At 66.7% G+C, this 24,978-nt stretch overlaps 1 protein-coding gene across 4 annotated transcripts; it reads left to right on the plus strand.

Moving 5' to 3' along the window:
* Positions 1-15,516: 15,516 nt before the first annotated feature.
* Positions 15,517-24,644, plus strand: PPP1R1A (protein phosphatase 1 regulatory inhibitor subunit 1A). Of its 4 annotated transcripts, none has more exons than XM_072765150.1 (7): positions 15,517-15,758; positions 20,105-20,165; positions 21,609-21,646; positions 21,951-22,014; positions 22,436-22,588; positions 24,016-24,122; positions 24,476-24,644. In XM_072765150.1, exons 1-7 carry the CDS (start codon positions 15,675-15,677, stop codon positions 24,482-24,484), a joined length of 516 nt encoding a protein of 171 aa, XP_072621251.1. In that variant the 5' UTR covers positions 15,517-15,674; the 3' UTR covers positions 24,485-24,644. The 4 variants fall into 4 exon arrangements, with proteins under 4 accessions (XP_072621251.1, XP_072621248.1, XP_072621250.1 ...); XM_072765147.1 differs by having other exon boundaries at positions 15,550-15,758; positions 24,479-24,644; XM_072765149.1 differs by having other exon boundaries at positions 15,559-15,758; positions 21,984-22,014; positions 24,479-24,644.
* Positions 24,645-24,978: the final 334 nt, after the last annotated feature.

A 24,978-nucleotide genomic window follows, 5' to 3' on the forward strand; every position in this document is an offset into this window, starting at 1 on the left:
CACAGGGGAAGAAATCTCCAGGACCACACATCCAACCCGAGGTGCGTTTGGAGGCGCAGTGATCACGACAAGCCTGATGCAGGGGACCAGCTTCCCCAGACGCCGGTTCAGAGAACCTGCAGCCCGGATGGAGCCTCCTCAGCCCCAGAGACAGTGGCCCGGCAGAGGGACGTGGGCAGGCAGGCAGCCCTCGTGGCAGGGGCCTGTCCAGCCCAGCACGGTCACCTGGTTTGGGAGGGGTGGGCCACCTGGGTTGGGGGTGGTGGGTCACCTGGCTTGGGGGGGTGGGTCACCTGGCTTGGGGGAGGTGGGCCACCTGGCTTGGGGGGGTGGGCCACCTGGCTTGGGGGGGTGAGCCACCTGGCTTGGGGGGTCACCTGGCTTGGGGGTTGGGCCACCTGGCTTGGGGGGGGTGGGCCACCTGGCTTGGGGGGGGTCACCTGGCTTGGGGGGGGTGGGTCACCTGGCTTGGGGGAGGTGGGCCACCTGGCTTGGGGGGGGTGGGCCACCTGGCTTGGGGGTGGGCCCGCAGGGTCACTGCAGGGAAACCAGCCAAGGTGCATGCAGACCCATCTGCGTCCAGGTGGAAGGCTAACCACAGCTTTATACCCCCCCCCACTTTCGTGAAATGACCAAAATAATTAATAATAATAATAATAATAATTGTTTAATTAAAACAGGCTCATTTCCAGGTTTGCGGTTGTGTTCCTGCTTCCTGGGGTTGCGGATGGCTCATGTGCAGATAGGGATCATATTCTAAATAAATCATATACAAATTAATGGGGGGGGGAACGCTTAGTAACATAATTCCAAATGTAAAGAGGGGGAGCAAAGACTCCTCTGCCAACGTCTCATCCCTGAAGCCAGCTGACTCGATCACCACAAAAACAATAAGCACAGATACGGAAGTTCCAGTTTGGATGAAAACAGAAGGCGCTACAACCCCAAAGAACGCTTTCGGTGGAGAAATCCTGCCAAGTTCCCTGAAACTGGAACCGAGCCGCGGGCGGATGGGAGGATGCTGGCTCAGCCCCGGAGGGCCGGCCCCGCGCAGCTGACCAGGCGCTTCTCTAAGGGACACGAGCACTGGGAGCAGCGAGCTCGAGAGCCCTGCCGGTAACCAGACCCGCCGTGTGTACGCTCTCCGCTCCCGAGACACACAACACCCAGCAAAGGAAGACACAGGTGGAGGCAGCGCTCCTTAAAAATAGAAGAAAACTGGAGCCTCGCTGGGGGAGGGCGCCCCGGGAGCCGGGCGCTGGGTGTAGAGTTGCGGTTGTGCAAGATGAACAAGCTCTGCAGATGCCTTTCGCAACTACTGAAAGTAACACCAGTGATCTTACAGTGAAAGTGGTTTCTAAATAAAAAAATTATTTTTAAATGGGCGCCTGCGTGGCTCAGCAGTTGAGCACCTGCCTTCGGCTCAGGGCCTGACCCTGGAGTCCCGGGATCGAGTCCCACGTCGGGCTCCCCGCATGGAGCCTGCTTCTCCCTCTGCCTGTGTCTCCGCCTCTCTCTGGGTCTCACGAATAAATAAAAAGTCTTTAAAAAGTGGTTTCTATGGTAATTCTATGATATGTGTATTTTACCGCAGTCAAAAAATTAAAATTAAAAATAGAAAACTTTAATCTGTAGGTTGAACGGAAAAAATGGTTCAAAAAGACCAACGCTGGGTGGCTCAGTCCGTTAAGCATCTGCTTTGGGTTCACTCCAGGACCTCGGGGTCCTGGGATGGGGCCCCACTTCGGCTCCTTGCTCCGCGGGGAGCCCGCTTCTCCCTCTCCCTCGGAGCACATCCCCTCCGCGCACCCCTGCTCCCGCTCGCTTTCTCTCGCTCGCTCGCTCACTCTTCTCTCAAATAAATAAATCAAATTAAATTTTTAAAAAGACCAATGCTGAGAACTGGCCTAATGCAATTCTTTATCTTTAAAGATAAAGAAAGGGTCGCTGGGCATTCGGGCAAAACTACCAACACATTCACTGAGGGGAAGAACATATTCCGGTTGCCTCCAGACCACACCAGCAAAAGACAGTGAAGAAATCCCGAAAGCAGGCAGCCCCGGTGGTGCAGCGGTTTAGGGCCGCCTGCAGCCCAGGGCGTGACCCCGGGGTCCTGGGATCGAGTCCCATATCGGGCTCCCTGCATGGAGCCTGCTTCTCCCTCTGCCTGTGTCTCTGCCTCTCTCTCTCTCTCTCTGTGTCTCTATGAATAAATAAATAAAATCTTTAAAAAAAAAAAAAAGAAAGAAAGAAAGAAAGAAATCGCTAAAGCCCTCGGGTGGCGGGGAGGGGAGAAAAGTGAGACCCAAGCACTTTGTACTGAATCTAACGTCCCAGGCTAAAGGCAACAAATATTTCCAGGATGCCAAATTCAGGGAATTTCACTCCTGGGAACCCTTTGCGGACACGCTCTCAGACACGAGCCCCAGCCAGCCAAGAGATAAACGGAGAAAATGAGGTAAAAGGACCAGCTGTGAGGGCTACATCCATCTCAGCGCAAGAAGGAAGCCGAAGACGTCCCGGACTTACGGTTACAGGGCAGAAGGCAAGTGCTATAAACTAGGACGTGACCAGAGGTCAGCGTGGGGAAGACGGGGATGGAGAAGCAGGCGGGACTCGATATAAATAAGCTGACACGCGTGACTTTCATAGTCGGAGCATCAAGAACTATTTTTAACCTGCTGAAGCAAGTAACAGAAGTGCGAAGGGAACCACTGCAAGAAGTAATAATAATCCCTGAAAGCCAGAGGGTAGAGAGACGGGCGCAAGGGGAAGCAGCTTAGGGTTTTAACCGTTGCCGGCAGAGGGAATCAACACAGAACTGGGGACGTCGTTTGAAGATTCGGTTACGACCATATAACCATGATCTTTACAAAGATCATCCCTACAGGACTATAGACAAGCCCTGAATGTCTTAGGTTTCATCCGAAGGGCCACACGTGAGAGGGAAGAAAGCAGCACAGGTCGCACCGCGGAACATAGTGAGGGGCAGCGCGGAGGTGAAGCCGGACCGGACGCACCTGTGCTACGTACGGATGGATGGAAACTGCACGACGTCATGCGTTAAATGCAGAAGAGCCTCAGGCCGGACCCCAAGGCAACCCTGAGCTACGAACGGTGGATTAAGGGACAGATCCGTGACGAAGCCACTGTTTCATTTTGTCTTCCCCGCCACCTGGCCGCATTCCTGGCTTCCTCCCTGAATAATTCAGTGCAAAAGCCAGGGGCAGGCAGAGGCGGGCCAGACAGGTGCCCGCGTGGGCCGTGGGCCGGGGGGACCGGGGATTGCCCGAGAGCCGAGCTGGGTGGTGCAAGTGCAAAGAGATGAGGAGGGGGCCTGCCCCGGGGAGGCAGGGGGAAGGGGGGGCAGGGGCCTGGCGTGGGGATCAGAGCCCAAGGGGGCGCAGAGGGGAGTCCACCTGCTGCGGGTGAGTGGGCCGGACTCTCCGGGTGCCACACTGAAGCTGGACGCAACAGGAGCCACGGTTTTCAGGGGCACCCGGGTGACCCAGTCGGCAGAGCCCCTGACTCCTAGCTTGGGCTCAGCTCGCGATCTCATGGGTCATGAGAGGCAGCCCCCCCCCCAGTGGGCTCCGCACTCAGCGGGGTCTGCTCGGGACGCTCTGCCTCTACCCCTTCCCCCACTCGTGCATGCTCCCACTCTCTGTCTCTCCCAAATAAATCAATGTTTAAAAGAGAAAAAGAACTCAGCTTTCAGTATATATACAAATAGACGTAGAAATCCACGGCGATGTAAACGGGCACGTGTTGTACATACACGTACACAGGTAGGTCCATACACGCGCCTCGTCCCCCGCTGTGACCACGGAAGGGCCTGGAAGCACTGACGTCTCAAGAACATGGAGCACCCTGGACCCATATCTTTATTTTTTTTTTAGGATTTTATTTATCTATTCATGAGAGACCCAGAGAGAGAGGCAGGGACACAGGCAGAGGGAGAAGCAGGCTCCACGCAGGGAGCCCAACGCGGGACTCGATCCCGGGACCCCGGGGTCACGCCCTGGGCCGAAGGCAGGCAGATGCTCCACCGCTGAGCCCTCTGGGCGCCCCTAAAGCCCCGAATCTTTGTTCTAAATACCATGAAGGGAGCAGAGTTCCTCGGAGAAACGGCTGAGAGCGGGCAGGGCCAGAGCAGGGAACGTAGGACGCCGCCGCGTCTGGAAGGTGTTCTTGGGCCTCAAGAGGAAAAAGTGCTCAAAGCCGGGTGCAGACACGACAGAAGAACGCGGGGGCGAACCGGGAGGCTGGCGCACCCCCACTACCGCCGGCTTGTCGCAGACTAACCGCGCTTGATGGAGAAGAACATTATAAAAGATAATAATAGTAACAAAATCATAATTCATTGACGAAATAGGGAGTCGTGAGCCCGTAATGACATAAATGAATGAACGGACGGGGACTCGAGAAAGAGTTTTCTTACAGCGGAATGACAGCTAATGAACGTAGAGGGAAGAATGAACTAGAAGATCACCATGGGGCAGCCCTGGGGCAGCCATCAGCGAACCAGCAAGTCTCCCAGAGGCGTCAGTGAGGGGCTCGAGCCGACTGGTGACGGTTCGGTGAGGAGCAGGGCATTTGCGTGGCCTGGACCTTCCAACAAAAGGCGTATTGACCTCAAAGAGGGAAAAGCGTGGGGCGCCGCCGGGGTGGCTCCGTCGGTGAGGCGACCGCCTGGGCTGGGTCATGAGCCGGGGCCGGGATCGAGCCCTCATGGCTGCGGCTCCTTGGGCCCGGAGCCTGCCTTTCCCCACCCTCCGCTCCGCCCTCCCCACTGCTGCGGTGGTGGGGAGGGGACAGCTAAGAGGGAAAGCCCTCGAGGCGGAGTAGCCTCCTCTTCTCTCAACCCTGGGCCTACAGGTGGCCTGCGATGTGCACCCACCGACCACAGGTACAGGTACGTCTGGAGAGCAGGGGTGCAGGGAGGAGGGCGCCTGGGGTCAGCGCAGCGGGGCCTCCCAGCAGCCTCCCAGTTGCAGATATTTGGCCATTCGTGACCTACAGAGAGGCCATATCCTATCCAGAGGGGCTGATCCTTACACCCCTGCTGTGGGGCCGAAGGAAATAAGAACTAGGTTTCCAAACAGGAAACGGAGAAACGCAGTCCTCAGTGCTTTATGCATAGTCACTCGACCAATCCTTGCAAAAAGGGACCAAAAGATGCGATCCCCATTTTCAGATGAAGAACAAGAAGTAACGGGTTCTCACCGCTGTTGTTGGTGTGTCCTCCTGGAATCAGCTGGGGGGGAGGGTGGCCACACGCGCCTGCCCCCCAAGGCCTCCCAGCTGGGTCCAGATAGGGCAGATTCTCTGGTCACCTGAGTCCCGCTGCTCAGGGCAACTCACCTGCAAGTGACAAAATAAGCACGACCTGGGGCGCTGGAGGTTGGGGGGGACTCAGCAGGTGAGCATCCGCCTTGGGCCCAGGACATGACCCCAGGGTCCCGGGATCGAGTCCCGCGCGTCGGGCTCCCTGCATGGAGCCTGCTTCTCCCTCTGCCTGTGTCTCTGCCTCTCTCTGTGTCGCTTAAATAAATGCATAAAATCTTTATAAATAAATTAATTAAATTGAATTAAATTAAACAAAGAAGACAATCAGGATCGGGGACAGCCAACCAAGCATCACTTACCAAAGATTAGCACAAATTATCTGGAGCCAGAATCTCACCCCCGCTTCAGCGGCGCCCAGGAGGCTGCAGGCCCGCGATGCCTCCGGTGCCCTCGCCCTTAGGAGCCCCTGCGCTGGAGCCCCCAGGCGGGTCCCGGGTCTCCTCCAGGGCAGGATGCACCCCCCCGGGCTCCCTCCCCGCCTGGGCCTCCCCGCAGAGCACCCAGCTCACCCGAGGACGCGACCCAGACGTTGCCAAAGGGGCCTCTCCTCCTCCGCGGCTGCCCGGGGACAGCAGGGAAGGGGCGCCCGGCCCCAATGCGTGTGTGCATCGCGGCAGGGAGGGCAGCGGACGCAGAAGCCACACTGCTCGGGGCCGTCGCCCGGCTGCCCAGCTCCCCACCCTGCAGGGGGGCCCCTGCCTCCCGGAGGAGATCCTTTCCACCGGCATCAGTTTTCAAATTACAATTTTGTTTTTATTGGAGTTCGATGCCAACAAAGAGCATATCACCCCGGGCTCATCCCATCAAGTGCCCCCCCCCAGTGCCCGTCACCCAGTCACCCCGACCCCCGCCCACCTCCCTTTCCACCAGCCCCTGTTCTAAGTACAAGTCACCACAAATGTACCGGCTGAAAACAACACACATTCACCATCCGGTGGTTTTCGAGGTCAGAAACCTCACATGAGCCCCCGGGGCAAGAGTAGAGGCGCCAGGAGGGCCGCGTGCCTTTCTGGAGGGGGGACCCGTGTCTGCGCCCCTCCCGGCCTCCGGAGGCCACCTCAGCCCTGGGCTCTCGGGGCCACTGTCCCATCTCCAGAGCCGGCCGCGTCCAGCCGGCCCCCGGGGTCCCTCCTCGCATCCGAGATTCCCCGTGACTACGCGGACCCAGCGCATCCGGGTAACCCCCTATTGTAAAGGCAGCAGATCAGCGACCTGAAACCCAGGCCCTATTTAGGCTAACGGGTCTACAGATTCCGGGGATCGGGACGTGGACACCTCTGGGGCCACGATCTCGTGGACACCCGGGTCCTCCTCCCGTGGGACCAGCCCCGCCGCCCCCTTAGGCCTTGGCGCCACTGGGGTCCATTGCCAGAGGCCCGACCACCCAGGCAGGTGCTAAGGTCTACACCTGCCCCACTGCCCCGGAGGAAGGCGGGTCAGCCAGTCCCTCCCGCCCGTCGGCTCCGTGTTCCCCAGGGCGCCGGGGCCAGGCCACAGCCTCCAGGACCCCAATCCAGACTCACCTCTCCCCAGGCCAGGCCCGCTCTCACCGCCCCCCCATACGGCCTGGTTCCCCATCCTCACCGGCCGCAGTGTCACTCCCCGACACTGACTCATCCGTCACGGCTGAGCCTTGGTAGCTTTGACACCTCTGGCCACCTCCATCTGCCCCCACCTGCCCCTGGCCACCCCCCGGCAGCGCTCCGCTTCTCTGTGTCCAGCACGCAGCCCTCCCGTCCGCCTCCCCAGCCACAGGGGCTGGTTTGCAGCTCCTCAGGCCTGTGCTGGACCTCCCCCGACCTGGGCCTCCCCACCTGGGCCTCCTCCCCGCCTGGGATCCTCCCCACCTGGGATCCTCCCCACCTGGGCCTCCTCCCCACCTGGGCCTCCCCACCTGGGCCTCCTCCCCACCTGGGCCTCCCCTCCTGGGCCTCCTCCCCACCTGGGCCTCCCCTCCTGGGCCTCCTCTTGACCTGGGTTTACCCCCCTCCTGGGCCTCCTCCCCTCCTGGGATCCTCCCCACCTGGGCCTCCTCCCCTCCTGGGCCTCCTCCCCTCCTGGGCCTCCCCCTGGCCTGGGCCTCCCCGCCTGGGCCTCCCTGCGGGGTGTCGCTCCATCTGTGGCCCCACTACCTGCAGGTGCTTAGCGAGGACCCGAGCCCACCCCGAGGCCAACCCCTGGGCGCCGCCTGGTGTCTGGAACCCGAATGAGAAACTACATTCCTACTGGTACAAGCAAGAAAAAGGGGGTTTGAAGCGGGAGGTGCTGCCCTCTGCTGGCCCCTGGGCCCAGCCGCGGCCGGCGTCCCCCTCCCCTGGCACAGAGACGCTGCCCTGTGGGTTCAGAACCTGCTGCCCCTCCTGGCTCGAGCTTACCTGTCCAGGTGCTTCCATGACGAGATGTTAAGCTCAGGGTCTCAGGGACGCCCGGGGGCTCGCGGCTGGGGGTCTGCCTTCAGCGTGACCCCGGGGTCCCGGGATCAAGTCCCACATTGGGCTCCCTGCCTGGAGCCTGCTTCCCCCTCTGCCTGGGTCTCTGCCTCTCTCTGGGTCTCATGAATAAGTAAATAAAATCTTTTTTAAAAGAGAAATTGTTATTTAAAAAAAATACAATTGCAGGTAAGCACCAAGACACAACGGATGAAATCGTATTTATTTACGTATTTGAGAGAGGCCCCCGTCGCCGGGAGCAGGGGAAGGGGCGGAGGGAAGCCCAGCAGCCCCCCTCTGAGCGCAGGGCCTGGGCCGTGCATGCGCCACCCACGGCCTGAGCCGAAACCGAGACGCACGCACTGACACGACGGGGCCACCCAGGCACCCCGAGTTTTAAGGCCAAGTGCCAAGTCACCCTAAGACGAATTCCGAGGGGATCTTTAAGAACTGGTTTCTGGCCGCCTCAGCCAGATGAAGGGTATTTTTTTTTTAAGTCCTAACATGGAGTGAAGGGAGGATTTGGGGGGAGGCACAGTAGGGATAGAGGAAGGAGAAAGGGGCCCCTGCCTTAGAGCAGGCCTAGCGGGCGCCCAGGGGTCACCCCAAGAGCCGAGTACGGAGCCTCTAGAGTTGAGGGCCTGGAGGAGCCGAGGAGCCGAGGAGCCGAGGAGCCCGGCCAGAAAACTCCACTCTGGGCCGTGGGAGAGGAGCAAGCGAGCCCCGTGCACCCCTCGGATGCTGCCCTGTGGGGCTTCCTCAAGGGACTAGAGGACCCCGACGGCTGGGGAAAGGGGCTCACGTTCCCCGAGTCGGGGAGCCGGCGGAGGACGGGGGCAGAGGCCCCAGAGGACATAGAGGGGAGGGGCCGGGACCCTGCCCGCCGGGGGAGGGCGACGCTGCCCATCAGCCCCCGGCGCCCCGGCCCTTCCCCGGTGCAGCTCACTGGGGGGGACGGGCAGGCCTGGGGGGCGAAGGAGGAGGGGGGACCGGACAGACAGGTGGTCGACCCAGCCCCCGGCCCCCAGCCCCCCAGCCCGGGCCTCGGCCGCTCCCACTGAAGCAGGGCCCACAGGCGGCGGTGACAGCAGACGGCCAGGTTGTCCCCGCTCCCGCGCAAGCCTCAATGCCTGTCTCTTACTTGACAGCGAGCAAGATCCTTAGGATTATTCCCTGGTTTGGGGGCACCTGGGGGGCTCAGCGGGTGAGCATCCGCCTTCAGCCCAGGACGTGATCCTGGAGACCCGGGATCGAGTCCTGCGTCGGGCTCCCCGCAGGGAGCCTGCTTCTCCCTCTGCCTGGGTCTCGGCCTCTCTGTGTGTCTCATGAATAAATAAATAAAATCTTTAAAAAAAAAAAAAAGTCTTCCCTGATTTTTTACACGAGGGGAAAAGTCAGCCCCACTGAGCAGCCCAATAAAGTATCGCTGCCCTTCTTCCCTGGTTCACCCCCTGGGCCCTTCACCCCTCACTCTCCAGGAAGAGCCCCCCAGGCCTCTTGAGAGCCAGGCCAGCCCCTCCCATAAGTGCTGAGCCCTTTCCCCGGGGGAGACGGGGAGACGGGGAGGCAGGGCCCCACACAGCGCTCGGGTGAGGCAGTCCCCCTGCCCCCCGGGGCTCTCGCTGCCGGGCTCCTGGCGTCTCCAGAACACTCGTGTGCACCCAGAACCTCAGGTGCGGCCTTGTCTGGAGATGGGGTCTTGGCGGACGTGCTTGGTTGCAGCTCTCGAGATGAAAGCGTCCTGGATTTCGGGGGGAGCCCCGAAGCAAGGAGAGGACGGGCCACAGAGAGGCACCGGCCCCGTGCCAGGAGCCCCCGGGGCCACCAGCAGCTGGGAGAGGCCAGGAGGGGGTCCTCCCTAGAGCCCTGCCGGCCCCTGGATCCCAGGCCCGGGCTCCAGGACCGCGGCCCAAGTCCCCGCCGCTCGAAGCCGCCCAGTCGGAGGCACCCTGTTCCCCTGCGCGTGGCCCCAGCCTGAGAGGACGGGAGGGCGGCTGGCTGTGACCTTGAAATGACCCCCCCCCCCCCCCGGGGCCCTCCCCTGTGAGCCGCCCAGGGGCCCTCCCCTGTGAGCCGCCCAGGGGGAAGCCCAGGCACCTGCCCCCACCTCCGACAGCGCCAACCACACACCCCCACCCCCACCCCTGGCGATGGTCCAGAGCCCCGGCCCTTCCCTCCCAGGCCTGCTGACCTGCCTCCTCCTGCCCCGCGGCTGCAGAATTTTCCATCACATCCGCAAGTCCAAGTCATTAGGTTCAATCATTAACAGGGCGGGTGCCAATTAGCGGGCGGCGGGGGTGATGAGGAGCTGATCAGGCGAGGGCAGGCGGGGGCCCTGGCAGACGGCGAGGCTTGTCCCGGGGGTGCCCACCCCTAATCCTGAAGGCTCGGACCTCCCGGTGCCTTCATCTCTGCTTCGCCCAGAGTCAACGAGGAAACGTTTCCAGGGACGAGCCCCGGCTACCCCCGCCCATTCCTCGAGGGCCCAGTGGGTGCCAGGCCGGAGCTCAGCATCCTGGGGACTCCACCCTGGGGACATCGCCCCGTCCCCTCCCGGCCTGTGACATCAGGGATGCCTGACTTTACAGCGGGGAAAGCGGAGCCTCAGAGGCCAGTTTTGCCCAAGGTCATGGAGCTTCGTGCCCCAGGGACACTGCCCAGAGGCCTGGTGATGCGGAAGGAGCCCCCAGCCCGTGCCCCACTGTGGGGGGGGGGGGGGGGTTGAGGGTCGATGACCGAAGGGTTCAAATGCGTCCCAAGAGGCCCTCGGGCCCGAGCCCGCTTCAGGCTCAGCCGCTGCTCTGCCAAAGCCACCACATCGGGCTCGTCGGGAGCCGCGCTGGCGTGGGTTCCAGGCCTCGGAAGAGCCGCTTCCTCTCTCTGGCCTCAGTTTCCCCTCTCTGGCTCCCAGGGCATGGGCCACGCTGCAAGTCCCCCCCCCCACCCACCCACCCACTACCCGGTTACGGCTCAAGAAGACACAGAGCACTTTGCAAATGAGCAGCCCCTGTGTTTGAGTCACCAGCTCTGGCTCGGTCCCCAAGAGTGCCAGCTGCAGGGGGGCGTACCCAAGCCTGGCACACTGGCAGCAACGGGCTTTTCACAGCCAAGCCGGGCGCGGTGCAGGCAGGCGGGGCCTCCCAGCTGCCCCCTGAGCAGCCCCCCCCCGTGCTACGGCCCAGCTCGCGGACAGGTGTCCCCGGTGGGCGTCGGAGGCCCGGGGGCAGGGTGCCCACACCTCGGCTGCAGGCCCAGCCCTGCCCCGCAGCTGCTCCCTCCTCCTCAGGACTCCCAGGCGTTTCCAGAGGAGCAGAGCCACTTCGAGGGACAGGCTTTCCTGCTCCCTGAGGATTTTCCGAGCACGGGCCCCAGCCCAGAGCCCGCTCGAGGAGCCTCCAGAAGCGTGTGAGGAGCTACAGCAAACTGGTGTGAACATATGGCTCCCCGGGGGGGCCGCCTGGGTGGGGGGTGCTCCTTCGCCCACGAACCAGCCCCCCGCCTCACGGCCCCAGAGCCCCGGGGAGAAGGGTGCACCCAGCAGGCCTCGGCCCGCCCACGGCCGTCGCGTCGGAGGGAAAGGCCAGGCCGAGGCCCAGGTCCCTGCCTCTGGCTGCAGCCCTGGGTCCAGACGTCCCAGCCTGTGGCCGCGGCCCCTCTAACTCAGGATGGCAACGTTCCTAAAAGGGTTTATTTCTTCATGAGAGACACAGAGAGGGAGGCAGAGACGCAGGCAGCGGGAGAAGCAGGCTCCATGCAGGGAGCCCCATGCAGGACTCGAACCCGGGACCCCGGGGTCAAGGCACATTCTCCTCCGCGGAGCCACCAGGGGCCCCGGGATGACAACATCTGAGAATGGGAAGAAACCCACACAGTCACCTGGCCCCCTCCCGTCAGGGATGAGAAAACAGACGGGCGTGTGCCTGGGGGTCGGGAGGAGCGACTGCCCCACCACGGAGGCCCAGAGACCTGGGCGCAGAGGGAGGAACTGACGTCTAAGCCCCCAAATGCCCCGCGGGCCCGGCCCAGCCTGGGCTACAGAACCCCCAGGCCTGAGAAGTAAAGCAAGATCCTAGTCCGTGCGTCCGTCCCGGGGGTGTGGGATCGCTGAACTCACACCTGACGGGCTGCTGGGGTGAGGGGGACATGAACCAAAGCAGAGCGTGCTGAGGGCCAGGAGCAGCCCACGGACCGGAGCAGGCCCGCCCAGCCCAGGGCCGCACCTGCCCCGCACCTGCCTGCCCCGCGGGGAAGGGACGGGGCGGCCCCCGCCCACCGCCCACCACCCGCAGCTGCTCAGGCTCCCACCCCACAGGCTCGGGCAGGGATGCAAGTGAAGCCAGGACGCCCTCGCAGGCCCGCTGTGCCCCACCGGCACCCCTCCCCGCCCTGCCCCCACAGCACCCAGCGGGCTCCTCCCTCCCTGCGCCCTCCTCCTCGCCTCCACCCCAGCACCGGCTGCTCCGGGCCCTCCTCCCACACGGCCCCCAGCAGCTGCCTCCCCTCCTCGCCCCGAGAACTGGAGCTTGAGGAGGCAACACGACGGTGGCCGAGGACTCTGGGGGGGTCCCCGTGGCCGGAGCAAAGTCTGGGGGGAAGGGAGTGTGAAGGGGCCGGGCACAGCACGTGGGGGGGGTCCCTCCCCGCGGGACCAGGCAGGAAGAAGGGCCGCTGCGGGCTGCTCGAGGCTCTCCCGGGCGCCGGCGCCCGCAGGCGATGTTCAACCCTCTCGGGCCAGACTCTTCTCCCATTTTGCAAATGAGGAAACTGAGGCTTGGGGACGGGATTCTGTGGCCCCAGAGTCCCTGGTTCAAGTTCCAGGGTCCTGGTGGAATGGGGCCAGGCAGGGCCGAGTCCCCGACTCCGGGACACTGCGGACTCCATCCTCTGGGAGCCGACAGGAGGGAGGCGAGGCGGGGAGGCCGGAGCAAGTGCCTGCGAGCTGACGGGCCGTGCTCCCCACCCCGTCCTTGCCCTCCAGGCCTGGGGTCCTCGCTCCCCCTCCGTCCACCACCACTTCCAGCTGAGAGAGGAAGGGACAGGGCACCCCCCGCACCCCGCCCCGTCCACGGTGGCACCGCTCCCCGCAGCCAAGGGAGGAACCCGCAGAGCATCCGCGGGGGGGCCAGTGGATTGGGTGGTGACCGGGCGCAGGTTCAGGTGCAGACGTAGGTGTGTGTGCGTGTGTAATGGAGCACGATGTGGCCGCAGAAAACGAGGGGATCCTACAACACGGATGGGCCTTGGAAGCAGCGCGCTGCGAGACGTGAGTCCCTGCATGACCTCACCACACGCGGACTCTAGAACAAAAATTAAAAGAAATAAAAAAAACAAACAAAAATCAAAGTCCTTGAGAAGGACGTCAGCTTTGGGGCGATCGGAGGCAGGAGGAGGGGCAGCGGGGATCGGAGGACGGTGGCCAAGAGGTACAGCCCGCAGGTGTAGGGAGGAAGGGGCCGGGGCTGGGGCGCGGACAGAGAGCTGCGCGGGCGGCGGGGAGCTGGAAACGGGGTGACTCCTGAGTTCTTACACAAAGAGAACATTTTTCCCCTTTTTTCTCCTTTTTTCTCCTTTTTTCCTTTTTTTTCTTTATGGTTACCTATGCGAGACGGTCGCCAGCTGCACCTGTTGTGGTGACCGCGCCACGATAGGCCTCAGTCATCGTGTGAGCTGGGGTCTGTGCCTCCAACGTACACAGTGACGGACGACACGTATTTTTCATTAAAACCAGGGTGGGGGGAGCTTGTAAGAGGGTTGCTGGGGTCCCGGGGCGCTGACCCGCAGCAGGAGGGGTCGGTCCCAGGGGCCAGGGACCCGCAGGGCCCACGTGGCTGCAGAGCAGGCCTGGCCAGACCGACCGCAGGAGCCCAGGCCTGCCCCAGGCCTGCCCCAGGAGACTGAGCTGCCCGGGCTGGGGAGGGCCCGAGGTTATTTTGGGAGGTAAAGGGAAGGGGGGGTGACCTCCAGGTCAGGGGAGGGTTCCCCGAGAGCGGAGGCGGCCAGAGCTGAGGCTGCGCCCCCCCCCCCTCCCGGGGTCGCGGGGTTCACAGGGCCCCGAGGTCACAGTAACCTGCCGGGAACCTGCGGGTGCTGCACTTGCGCGCCCCTCCCGCCCCTGCCTCCCCGGTCCTCCCCCAGGGGTGCACCCCCCGCCCCGGCCCGGCCCCTCCCGCCCCAGGCCTGCGTGGTGCCCACCGGTCCTGCCACGCCCCGCCGGCCTCATCCCTCCTCGCTGGTCCTGAGCCGCGCCTGGGCCCTGCCAGGCCAGGAAGTTCCCCCGCGAGTCTGACCTGCATCCCCGGGACCCCCCCACCCCCGCAGTGCACCTGGAAACCGAGCACCTGCGCCCCCCCCCCCCCGCCTCTCCCCTGCGCCCCCACGGCTGAGCCACAGAGCCCAGCCTCGCGGGCCCCGCCCCCGGGTCCTCCCGCCACGGCCCCCGCCCGCGCACCCCGAGGACCCCGAGCCCTCCGCCGCCCGCTGCCCGCCGGGCTTTCACCTCCGCTCCAGCGTCGTACGCCCCGCGGGGGTCTCCCTCCGCCTTGGCCACCGCCCCCGGCAGCGCCCCCGCCCCCAGGACCTGCCCCGCCGGGGGAGCTCCCGCCCGCCCCACCCGCACGCACCCCTGCCCCACCCGCACCCCACCTGCCGGCACCCCTGCCCCACCTGCACCCCGCACCCCGCCCTCACCCCTGCCCCACCCGCACCCCACCTGCCCGCACCCCTGCCCCACCTGCACCCCGCACCCCGCCCTCACCCCTGCCCCACCCGCACCCCACCTGCACGCACCCCTGCCCCACCTGCACCCCGCACCCCGCCGGCACCCCTGCCCCACCCGCACCCCACCTGCACGCACCCCCGCACCCCCACCTGCACCCCGCACCCCGCCCTCACCCCTGCCCCACCCGCACCCCACCTGCATCCACCCCTGCCCCACCCGCACCCCACCTGCACGCACCCCTGCACCCCACCTGCACCCCGCACCCCGCCCTCACCCCTGCCCCACCCGCACCCCACCTGCACGCACCCCCGCACCCCACCTGCACCCCGCACCCCGCCCTCACCCCTGCCCCACCCGCACCCCACCTGCACGCACCCCCGCACCCCCACCTGCATCCCGCACCCCGCCCGCACCCCCACCTGCACGCACCCCGTCTGCACCCCCACCCGCATCTCCGCCTCCACCCCTGCCCGCACCCCTGCCCCACCCGCACCCCCACCTGCACGCACCCCTGCCCCACCTGCACCCCGCACCCCGCCCGCACCCCTGCCCCACCCGCACCCCACCTGCACGCACCCCCGCACCCCCACCTGCACCCCGCACCCCGCCCTCACCCCTGCCCCACCCGCACCCCACCTGCATCCACCCCTGCCCCACCCGCACCCCACCTGCACGCACCCCTGCACCCCCACCTGCATCCCGCACCCCGCCCGCACCCCCACCTGCACGCACCCCGTCTGCACCCCCACCCGCATCTCCGCCTCCACCCCTGCCCGCACCCCTGCCCCACCCGCACCCCACCTGCACGCATCCCTGCCCCACCCGCACCCCCACCTGCACGCACCCCCGCACCCCGCCCGCACCCCCGCCCCGCCCCGCCCCGCCCCGAGCTCGGGGACCCCTGGCGCCCGCCCCTCCCGCAGCCCGCGGCGCGGCCACGACGGGGTTAAGGCTCGGGCTGGGGGCGGGGCGGGGAGGGGCGGGGGAGGGGCGGGGGCGGGGCGGAGCCGCCGGGCGGCCGCCGAGGCCCCGGGGCCGGGAGCCGGGAGCACCGAGCCGGCAGCCGGGAGCCGAGCGCGCAGGGCCGGGGCCGGGGCCGAGCGGAGCGGAGAGGGAGCGCCCGACCCCCGAGCCCCCGACCCCCGACCCCCGAGCCCCCGAGCCCCCGAGCCCCCGCCATGGAGCCCGACAGCAGCCCGCGGAAGATCCAGTTCACGGTCCCGCTGCTGGAGCCGCACCTTGACCCCGAGGCGGCCGAGCAGGTGCGGGGCGGGCGGGGCGCGGGGACCCGGCTGCGGGCCCAGGAGCCCGGCTGCTCCGTGGGACCCCAGCCCCCTCCTCCTCCCCCCTCTCCCCTCCTCCAGCCCCCTCCCCCCTCCCCCCGGTGGGACCCTCAGCCCCCTCCCCCAGCCCCTCCTCCAGCCTCCTCCCCCCAGCTCCCCTCCCCCTCCCCCACCCCCCTCTCCTCGCGGGACCCCCAGCCCCCTCCTCCTCCCCCCTCCCTCCTCCCCCAGCTCCCTCCCCCGGAGGGACCCCAGCCCCCTCCCCCAGCTCCTCCTCTAGCCCCCTCCCCCTTCCCCAGCCCCCTCTCCTGGTGGGACCCTCAGCTCCCTCCCCCCAGCCCCCTCCCCCGGCCCCCTCCCCACCCCCACCCCCACCCCCGTCCTGCACCCCCCCAGGCGACCCCGCGGGAGTTCCCGAGCTGGGGGGGGGGGCGCCCGAGGCCCCGGCAGCCTCGCGGGAGGGGCCTGGGGCCGAGGCCGGGACGCAGGCAGGGGTGCAGGCAGGGGTGCAGGCAGGGGTGCAGGCAGGGGTGCTGTTCCAGGACTGGACCGGTCCGGGGCCCCCGCCCGCGAGAACCGGAGGAGCCCCCAAGGGCGGGCCGGGGCGGGGGCGGGGGCGCTGGGTCTGCGGCCGAGGCCCCCCCCAGCCTGTGCACGTGGGTCCCCGCTCCCAAGTCCTGCCCTGGGAGCCGCTGGGGGCGGGGGGCCGGGCCCTGCTCAGCCTGGCGCCCAGGGCGTGGGGGTGGGGGGTGGGGGGTGGGAGTCCGAGGCCCTGGCCCAGGCAGGCCTGCTCTATTTTTAGCTCGGAGCAGCCTGGCAGAGGCCGCGTGGATGAGTGTGAGCAAGCGTGTGTCTCAGGGAGAGGGAGCGTGCGAGGGTGACCACCCGGGGCCACTACGACGCCCGTTTGCCAAATATTTGCTCATTTGCTCATTGCTCCATCTCTGTCCCCTGGCCTGGCCATCCCTGCCCTAAGGAATCCCCGGGGGTCACCAGGTCGGTCCTGCCTCGCCCCCCAGCTGGCTGCCAGGGCTCTGGCCGGGCCTCCCCCCGGGGAAAACCTCTGGGACCTCCTGGGATGGGCCAGAGCCTGTGTCCTCCGCGTGGCCACAGCTGTTGGGGGCATCAGGTCGGGCGTGAGGGAAGGGCGGGGACCACACTGTCCCTGGATGTCAGGGGCCCTAAGTGTGGGAGGGGGTCGGAGCCTGCACCTACCTCCTCTCCCTGGGGGCGCCGGGGGTGGCAGTAGGAGGGGAGCCCTGGAGCTGGTGAGGATGAGGAGGGTGGAGAGCCGGAGCCCGGGGAGTGTCCCACCAGCGTCAGGGGCCAGGCCACTGTGCCCCGCACCCCGAGGCAGGGCCCTGAGATGATCTCAGACCCCGAGGAAGGGCCCGTGGGTGTGCGGGGGAGCGGGCGGCCGGGCTGAGGCGCCGGGAAGCACTGCCCTCCGCCGGCGCGGGCGGGTCTCCCTGCCTGACACCTGCACCTGTTTGGTGCTGGAAAGGCAGGTGTCAGCGTGTGGGGTGGGGGGGCAAGGCCTGCGGCTTCAGGGGGACACGGGGAGCTGGGCAGCAAAAAGAGAGCCGGGACTTCCACCCGCTTTCCTCTAATCTTCCAAAACTGGTGTCCACTAGACACCTGCTCCCTGCCATCCGGCCTCCACCCCTCCTGCAGGGCCCCCGGGATTACCCACGCGAAGGGCTCCAGGCGTGGCCGGAGCCCCTGACCCAGACTGACCCGAGCAGGCAAATGGGGTAGAAGCCGTGGGTTAGGGGGACAGAACGGCAGGGCTGCCTGGGCACCCACGGCCGGGGGCGCGGCGGCAGATCGGGGCCAGGCCCCAGGTGCCCTCGAGCGCTGGGACGAGACCCCACTTCGAGGAAACGAAGGGACCGTCTGTTCGTTCCCTAGTAGTTCGGGTGCGGGGAGGTGTTCGAGGAAGGTGGCTGCACCCCCCCCCCCCCCCCCCCGCTGTGGGGACCCTGGGTGCCTAGGAGTCCCATTCAGGGCTCGGAAACTGGTTAAGGAAGGGGCATCGGACGGCTCCCGAGGCCCTCGCTGACACACGTGGGTCCTTCCTAGGCTCCCGCCTCCCCCACCGCCCCCCAGCCCGTCCCTGTGACTCCTCTACCGCCAGCACCCCGTCCACCCACAGTAACAAAGAGGAGCCCCCTCCTAGGGAGGGGTGGCCCTCATCCGCACGTGAAGCACACGCGCACCTGCTGGTGCCAGCGCATCTGCATCAGGACTGGCCACACGGGCCCACGGCTAATGGGGGGGGGGGTCATGCACACACACGTGCGCGCACATTCAGGACCAGTACTGCCAGGGACCTTGGAATGTCACCCCAAACAGATGTCGCTCCAGAGAAAGCAATGACCCGGCCCAGCATACCCTCAGCATATGCGTCCCACTTCTTGGGGGACAGTCCCCCTCTCGGAGCAACACCGCGCCTCTACTGTGGCCGATGCCCACCTGCTGGGCACAGAGAAGGGCGGGCGTCTTACCCACCCCCAGTCCTGGTGACACCACATCGTGGACACAGACACGTAGAAATTTGATCCCTCGGTGTCCTCACCCTGCTGCCTCAGCCCCGGGTCACGTGAGCTCCTTTCCCAGCCATGTGGCCCTCTGTCCCCTCTTCTGCCCTGGAGGGAACCGCAGGGACGCCGGCCCCACGGTCCCCTCACCGCCCAGCCTCGAAACCCTCCAGAGAAAAGGGAAAAGCCACAAGTCCCAGGAGTCCTTGGACGGCCTTCAACAGCGGTCACCTTTGTGGGCAGCCTGGCAAAGGAACGCAGGGGCCCGGGGACGCTCGGCTTTTGCCCGTGAAGTCCTTAGAACGGGACCCCGGAGCCGGGTGGGATGGGGCGGTCCCGCGGGGGCTCCTGCTGGTGGATTTACCACCCCGAGGATTCCCCCTGCCGCGCTTCCTGACCTACTGGAAGGGCAGTGAGTCCAAGGAGAGAGAGGACTTTGGGGAATGAGCCGGGGAATGCAGCTTCACCCCTGCGCCTGCACCCTCACCCCTGCACCTTCACCCCTGTGCCTTCACACTTGCGGTCTCACCCCTGCGCCTTCACGCCTGCGCCTTCACGCCTGCACCTTCACCCCTGCACCGTCACGTCTGCACCTGCATGCCTGCACCTTCACCCCTGCACCTGCACCCCTGCGCCTTCACCCCTGCACCCTCACGTCTGCACCTGCACGCCTGCACCTTCACCCCTGCACCTGCACCCCTGCGCCTTCACACTTGCGCCTGCACCTGCACCCCTGCGCCTTCATACCTGCACCTTCACTCCTGCACCTGCACCCCTGCGCCTTCACCCCTGCACCCTCACGTCTGCACTTGCACGCCTGCACCTTCACCCCTGCACCTGCACCCCTGCGCCTTCATACCTGCACCTTCACCCCTGCACCTTCACCCCTGCACCCTCACGTCTGCACCTGCACGCCTGCACCTTCACCCCTGCACCTGCACCCCTGCGCCTTCACACTTGCGCCTGCACCTGCACCCCTGCACCTTCACCCCTGCACCTGCACCCCTGCGCCTTCACCCCTGCACCCTCACGTCTGCACTTGCACGCCTGCACCTTCACCCCTGCACCTGCACCCCTGCGCCTTCATACCTGCACCTTCACCCCTGCGCCTTCACCCCTGCACCCTCACGTCTGCACCTGCACGCCTGCACCTTCACCCCTGCACCTGCACCCCTGCGCCTTCACACTTGCGCCTGCACCTGCACCCCTGCACCTTCACCCCTGCACCTGCACCCCTGCGCCTTCACCCCTGCACCCTCACGTCTGCACTTGCACGCCTGCACCTTCACCCCTGCACCTGCACCCCTGCGCCTTCACACTTGCGCCTGCACCTGCACCCCTGCGCCTTCACACCTGCCTTCCCCACGTGGCCCCCTGGGCAGCTGGGGCCTGAGGGGTGCTCTCCACAGATGCCAGGCCACAGACTGTTCAAGCCTGTCTTGGGGGCGGGGGGCGGGAACACCGAGGGACGAAGCCTGTCCCTCCTCCCGGGTGGTTTCTGACCACTGGTCAGGATGGACGGAAGGACAGCAGCCAGGGATCGATTCCTTAGAGCAGATGCAGCTGCTGAGACGGAGAGCTGGGGACATGCAGGCGCAGAGAGGGGTCAGGTGGGGCCTTCGGGGGCCCCAGGGGAGAGGGATGGGCCCGAGCATCTCTGACCCGGACGGTAGGGCCAGTGCAGGGGCATTTTCGAGGTGTGTCCAGCAGGAGCCTGGGTCCCGCTGCCCGGCGGCACCGGGCGGGGCTTCGATGCCTCCACGTGCGCTCGACCTCTTCCCTCAGATTCGGAGGCGCCGCCCCACGCCTGCCACCCTCGTGCTGACCAGTGACCAGTCCTCCCCAGGTAAGCCCGGGCTGGGCCGCTGAAGGCAGAGGGGCTGCGGGGCGGCTGGGGCCAGTGAGCGAGGAGGTGCGGGAGGGGTGCGGGAGGAGGGTGGGCCTGAGGGGCAGGGGCCAGCTCCTGAGCCCGGAAGCAGGGGCCGCATTGGCGGGACGGTCGCCTTTGCTCCAGAGAGATGGAGCCGTGCTGGGGGGACACACCTGGCTCCCGGGCCCCCAGGAGCCGGGCTGGTCCACTGAGTTCCAGTTGCTGCGGCAACAGCCTTCGGGTTGCTCCAGCAACTGCCATCCCCCCCAGCCCCCCGGGGCAGTGACAGCTGTGAGGGGAGGGACGGCTGTCAGCCAGCCTGCAGCCCTCCGGGAAGGGGAAGGTCGGGAGCACTCGGGGAGCAGCTGGCGTGGTCACCAGTGCACCCCGCGAGGTCTGGGGGGAACATGGTCTCGGGGAGCCTGATGGGATGGCGGGAGGCAGGTGCTGCTGCTAGTAAGCGAGCCTGCGGTTAGGACGCCCGAGTCCCGGCCTGCACCTGGCCATCCCCGGAGTGCACTCAGCCACCCTGGCCTGCACCTGGCCACCTGGCCTGCACCTGACTACCTCCGACCTGCACCCGGCCACCCCGGCCTGCACTCGACCACCCCCGGCCTGCACCCAGCCACCCTGGCCTGCACCCGACTACCCCTGACCTGCACCCGGCCACCCCGGCGTGCACCTGGCCACCCCGGCCTACACTCGACCACCCCTGGCCTGCACCCGGCTACCCCCGGCATGCGCCCGGCCACCCCCGGCCTGCACCCAGCCACCCTGGCCTGCACCCGGCCACCCCTGGCATGCGCCCGACTACCCCCGGCCTGCACCCGGCCACCGTGGCCGGCACCTGACTACCCCCAGCCTGCACCTGACCACCCCCGGCGTGCACCCGGCCACCCCAGCCTGCACTCGACCACCCCTGTCCTGCACCCAGCCACCCTGGCCTGCACCCGGCCACCCCTGGCCTGCACCCAACTACCCCCGGCCTGCACCTGACCACCCCCGGCCTGCACCCGGCCACCCCGGCCTGCACCCAGCTGGATCGCTCCTCCTCCCTGCCCAGGGCGAGCCTGCTCGTCCTCTAGTGCCCACCGCCCTGCAGGGTGGGCCCCTGACCCCCGACCCCGGGGGAGGGGGCAGTGCTGGGGAGGAGAAGGACTCCCGCACACCTCAGAGGGAGGAGAGGGGCCAAGGGTCCTACTCGGGAACCTCCAGGTGTGAGGCCAGGACGGAGACACTGACCTCGGAGTCAAGGACGGGACCGCGTGCGGGCAGGGGCGGCCCTCAGGGCCAGCCTCCCAGGGGCAGACGGGAGGCTCAGGGCTCGGGAAGGAGGCGATGGCCGAGGCTCCCCCTTGGGACGTCAGCCTCAGAGGGTCTCCCGTCCTCTTCACTTTCTGCCTTCCCTGTTCCCCCCAGAGATAGACGAAGACCGGATCCCCAACCCGCTCCTCAAGGTGAGCTGCTCGCTGGCGCTCAGCCCAGCCCACAGCCTGTCGGGGATCATTCCCCAGACCCCCCAGCCGGTGTGGCCTTTGGACCCCCGTCCTCTGCAGCCGCCTGCACGAGCAAGAGGGGACGCGCCCTGCCCCCACACCCAGGCCCCTTGCTCAGCACCGTGGGGGGGTGGTGCTGGGAAGCCGGGAACCCCCACACACCTTCTGAGGCCCACAACCCACCCACCCCCAGCTCCAACCCAAGAGCCTGCAGGCACAGAAGGGGGGAGGGCTGGCCTCCACCTGTGCCCTGTGTCCCTCACAGTCCACTCTGTCCATGTCTCCACGGCAACGGAAGAAGGTGACAAGGACCACACCCACGATGAAAGGTCAGCAGGACTTCCGTCCCCTTGTCCCCCGCGTGCGGGGGGCTGAGCACTAGACCTACTGACCCCTTTGGAGGGAGTCCTCGGGAAGTCCTTCACCCTCCCTGTTGCCAGCCCTGTGGGTGCCAGCTCCACCTCCGGGGGGCTGGGGGCCCAGGAGGACCCGCCTCACCTGCTGGGCAGGTAGGTGGCCTGGGGAGTGCACCCCACACGGAGGGGACTCGGGGATTCCTCGGAGTCTAGCCAAGACGGGGATCCCAGCCCCTCGGGAAGATCCTTGTTCCTAAAGGCCCCGCCCGCCCTCCCTCCCTCCCTGCAAAGGAAAGATGCTTTGCTGTGTAGCCTCAGTCGCCCAGCGATTGCCCCGCCCCAGCCCGGCCCCTGTCGCCAAGTGGCGGCCACGTCCCTCCCTCTGTGCCCCCAGAGCTCCAGATGATGGTGGAGCATCACCTGGGGCAACAGCAGCAGGGAGACGAGCCTGAGGGAGCCGCCGGGAGCTCGGGGACCCGGGAGCCCTGCCCGCCTGGGATCCCAGACACAGAGGCGGCCTGCAGGCCGGGCGCAGGGAAGGCAGCAGGTACTGGGGGGGGGAGCATGGGGGGGAGGGGGATGGCGGGAGGGAGGGGAATGGGGGAGCCAGGGTGCGGGGAGGGCCATGGGGGGCTGGGGGGCCGCCGTAGGAGGAGCAGCCTCACCTGCGTGGGGTCTGATGGCACAGAGCCGGCCAGGCCTAGGGCTGCGCAGGGCTGGAGGGCATGACCTGGCCCCGCTCTGCCTGCCTTGCTGCCCGGGAAGGCTCAGGGCCTCAGCCTCGGGGCCTCGGGCGGCCTGAGGTGACAGCACACGATGGCCTGGCCTCGGGGTGTTGGTGACAGTGGGAGGAGTCGGGTGAGGGCCCAGCCGCTGGGGCAGGCGCAGCACCGGGCGGGCGGGAGTGATGCTCAGGGGCGTCCGCAGCCCCGCAGACCCCGCAGACCCTGCAGACCCCGCAGCTTGGCAGCCCCCACAGCCCTGCAGCCCCGCAGACCCCGCAGACCCCACAGGCCCCGCAGCCCCGTCACCCTGCAGTCCCCGCAGACCCCGCAGCCCCCACAGACCCTGCAGACCCCGCAGCCCCCGCAAACCCCACCACCCTGCAGACACCGCAGGACCCGCAGACCCCACAGGCCCCCGCAAACCCCACCACCCTGCAGACCCCGCAGACCCCGCAGACCCCGCAGCCCCCACAGACCCCACAGGCCCCGCAGCCCCCGCCACCCTGCAGACCCCGCAGGCCCTGCAGGCCCCACAGCTCAGCAGGCCCCGCAGACCCTGCCACCCTGCAGACCCCGCAGCTTGGCAGCCCCCACAGCCCTGCAGACCCCACAGGCCCCGCAGCTTGGCAGGCCCTGCAGCCCCCGCCACCCCCACCACCCTGCAGCACCTGCAGACCCCACAGGCCCCGCAAACCCCACCACCCTGCAAGCCCCGCAGCCCCCGCCACCCTGCAGAGCCCGCAGCCCCCGCAGCTCAGCAGGCCCCGCAGCCCCCGCAGCCCCGCAGCCCCCGCAGCTCAGCAGGCCCCGCAGCCCCCGCAGCCCCGCAGGCCCCGCAAACCCCACCACCCTGCAGACCCCACAGGCCCCGCAGCCCCGCAGCCCCCGTGGGCCCGAGCCCGGAGCTCTCCGGTTTCACGACAGGCACCCGGGCTTTACCCACTGAGACACCCGCGGGCCCTGTCATCGGACCAGAAACGCCTCTGCACAGAGCGAGGGGTCCCGTCCATGGGGAGAGGCTGCACGTAGCCCGTATGGGGTCAGCTTTAGCCAAAGTGGACCCAAACCTTTTAAAAGTTTTTTTTTTATTATTGCAAATTTAAGAATAGGGCCCTGTAGTGATGGTGGCGATGAGCGGGAACAGCCCGACTGTCCAACCGTCCCCAGCGGGGTCCGGGGCCACCGGGGCTCAGGGCGGGGGCGAGCAGCCCCCCAACAGGCCTTCCCAGCGCTGCCTTTGCCTCCCCAGGGCCTGCAGAACCCACGCGCGAAGCTCAGGAGAGGGGCAGGGAGAAGCCCGGCAGCGAGGAACCCACGGCCCATATACCACCACCGGCCTCCCTGGGAGCCAAGCCGGTGAGAGCCCCCGCTGGCCACCCGGTGCTCGGGGGACAGGCTGCGTAGACAAGGGCAAGGGCTTGGATCTGGACTCGGGCTTAGGGGAACCCAGGGCCAGCTTCAGTCCCCGAAAAGCTGTTGTCCCGGGCAAGAAGACTTGGGGGTGTCAGGCACCCGGGCACAGAGGAGGGGCCGAGCCGAGCCGCAGGGGCAAGGATGAGGTCAGGCGGGTGTGAGGGCCTCCGCGAAGGGGTAGGGTGCCGGGTGCAGGGTGCGCAGCAGTGGTGCCCGCAGCGGGGCTGGCGACGTGGCCCGGGCTCCCCCCTGCTGGACTCGTCGGGCTCACCCCACCCTCCGCCCCCGCCCCACAGCAGGTGTGACTCGGAAGGAGGCATCCTGCCATCGACACTGCGGCTGGGAACGCACGGACACTGGATCTCTTTCTTATTCACTTTTGGGGAAAAAAAAAACAAAACAAAAAACAAAAAAAAAAAAACCCTCTTGTTTTTAAAAAGTGATAAATTTGGCGTTAGGTCCTCAGCATTTTCCTTCTTTCCCGGCTTGGAGACTCCCTGCTCCGTCCCTTCGCACCCTGCCCTCCCCGTCTGCAGCCCCGTCTCCTCGCCTCCTGTGCCAGGGAGGAGGAAAGAGGGAAGCTGGAGCCTGGGGGGGGCTCCCCGCAACCCGGCCCCGACCTGCAGTGGCAAGAGCGGTGTGAGGACCCCCAGGGTGTGGGAAGGAAGGAAGGAAGGGCCTGGGTTCTCTTTTCTCTTCTCTCAGTTGAAGGAAAGATAAGCAGCCTCGGGGGGGGGGGGGGGGGGCTGCCCTGCAGCTGCCGGACTTGGGGGGACCCAGGTGGGTCCCGTGGGACTGG

The sequence above is a fragment of the Vulpes vulpes genome, chromosome 8 (genome assembly GCF_048418805.1).
Source record: "Vulpes vulpes isolate BD-2025 chromosome 8, VulVul3, whole genome shotgun sequence".
NCBI classification, from domain to species: Eukaryota; Metazoa; Chordata; class Mammalia; order Carnivora; family Canidae; genus Vulpes; species Vulpes vulpes.

Coding starts and splice junctions, on each gene's coding strand:
- PPP1R1A (XM_072765150.1), top strand. CDS start 15,675: ATGGAGCCCGACAGCAGCCCGCGGAAGATCCAGTTCACGGTCCCGCTG. Junction 20,166..21,608: donor CAGTGACCAGTCCTCCCCAG/GTAAGCCCGGGC, acceptor TGTTCCCCCCAG/AGATAGACGAAGACCGGATC. Junction 21,647..21,950: donor TCCCCAACCCGCTCCTCAAG/GTGAGCTGCTCG, acceptor TGTCCCTCACAG/TCCACTCTGTCCATGTCTCC.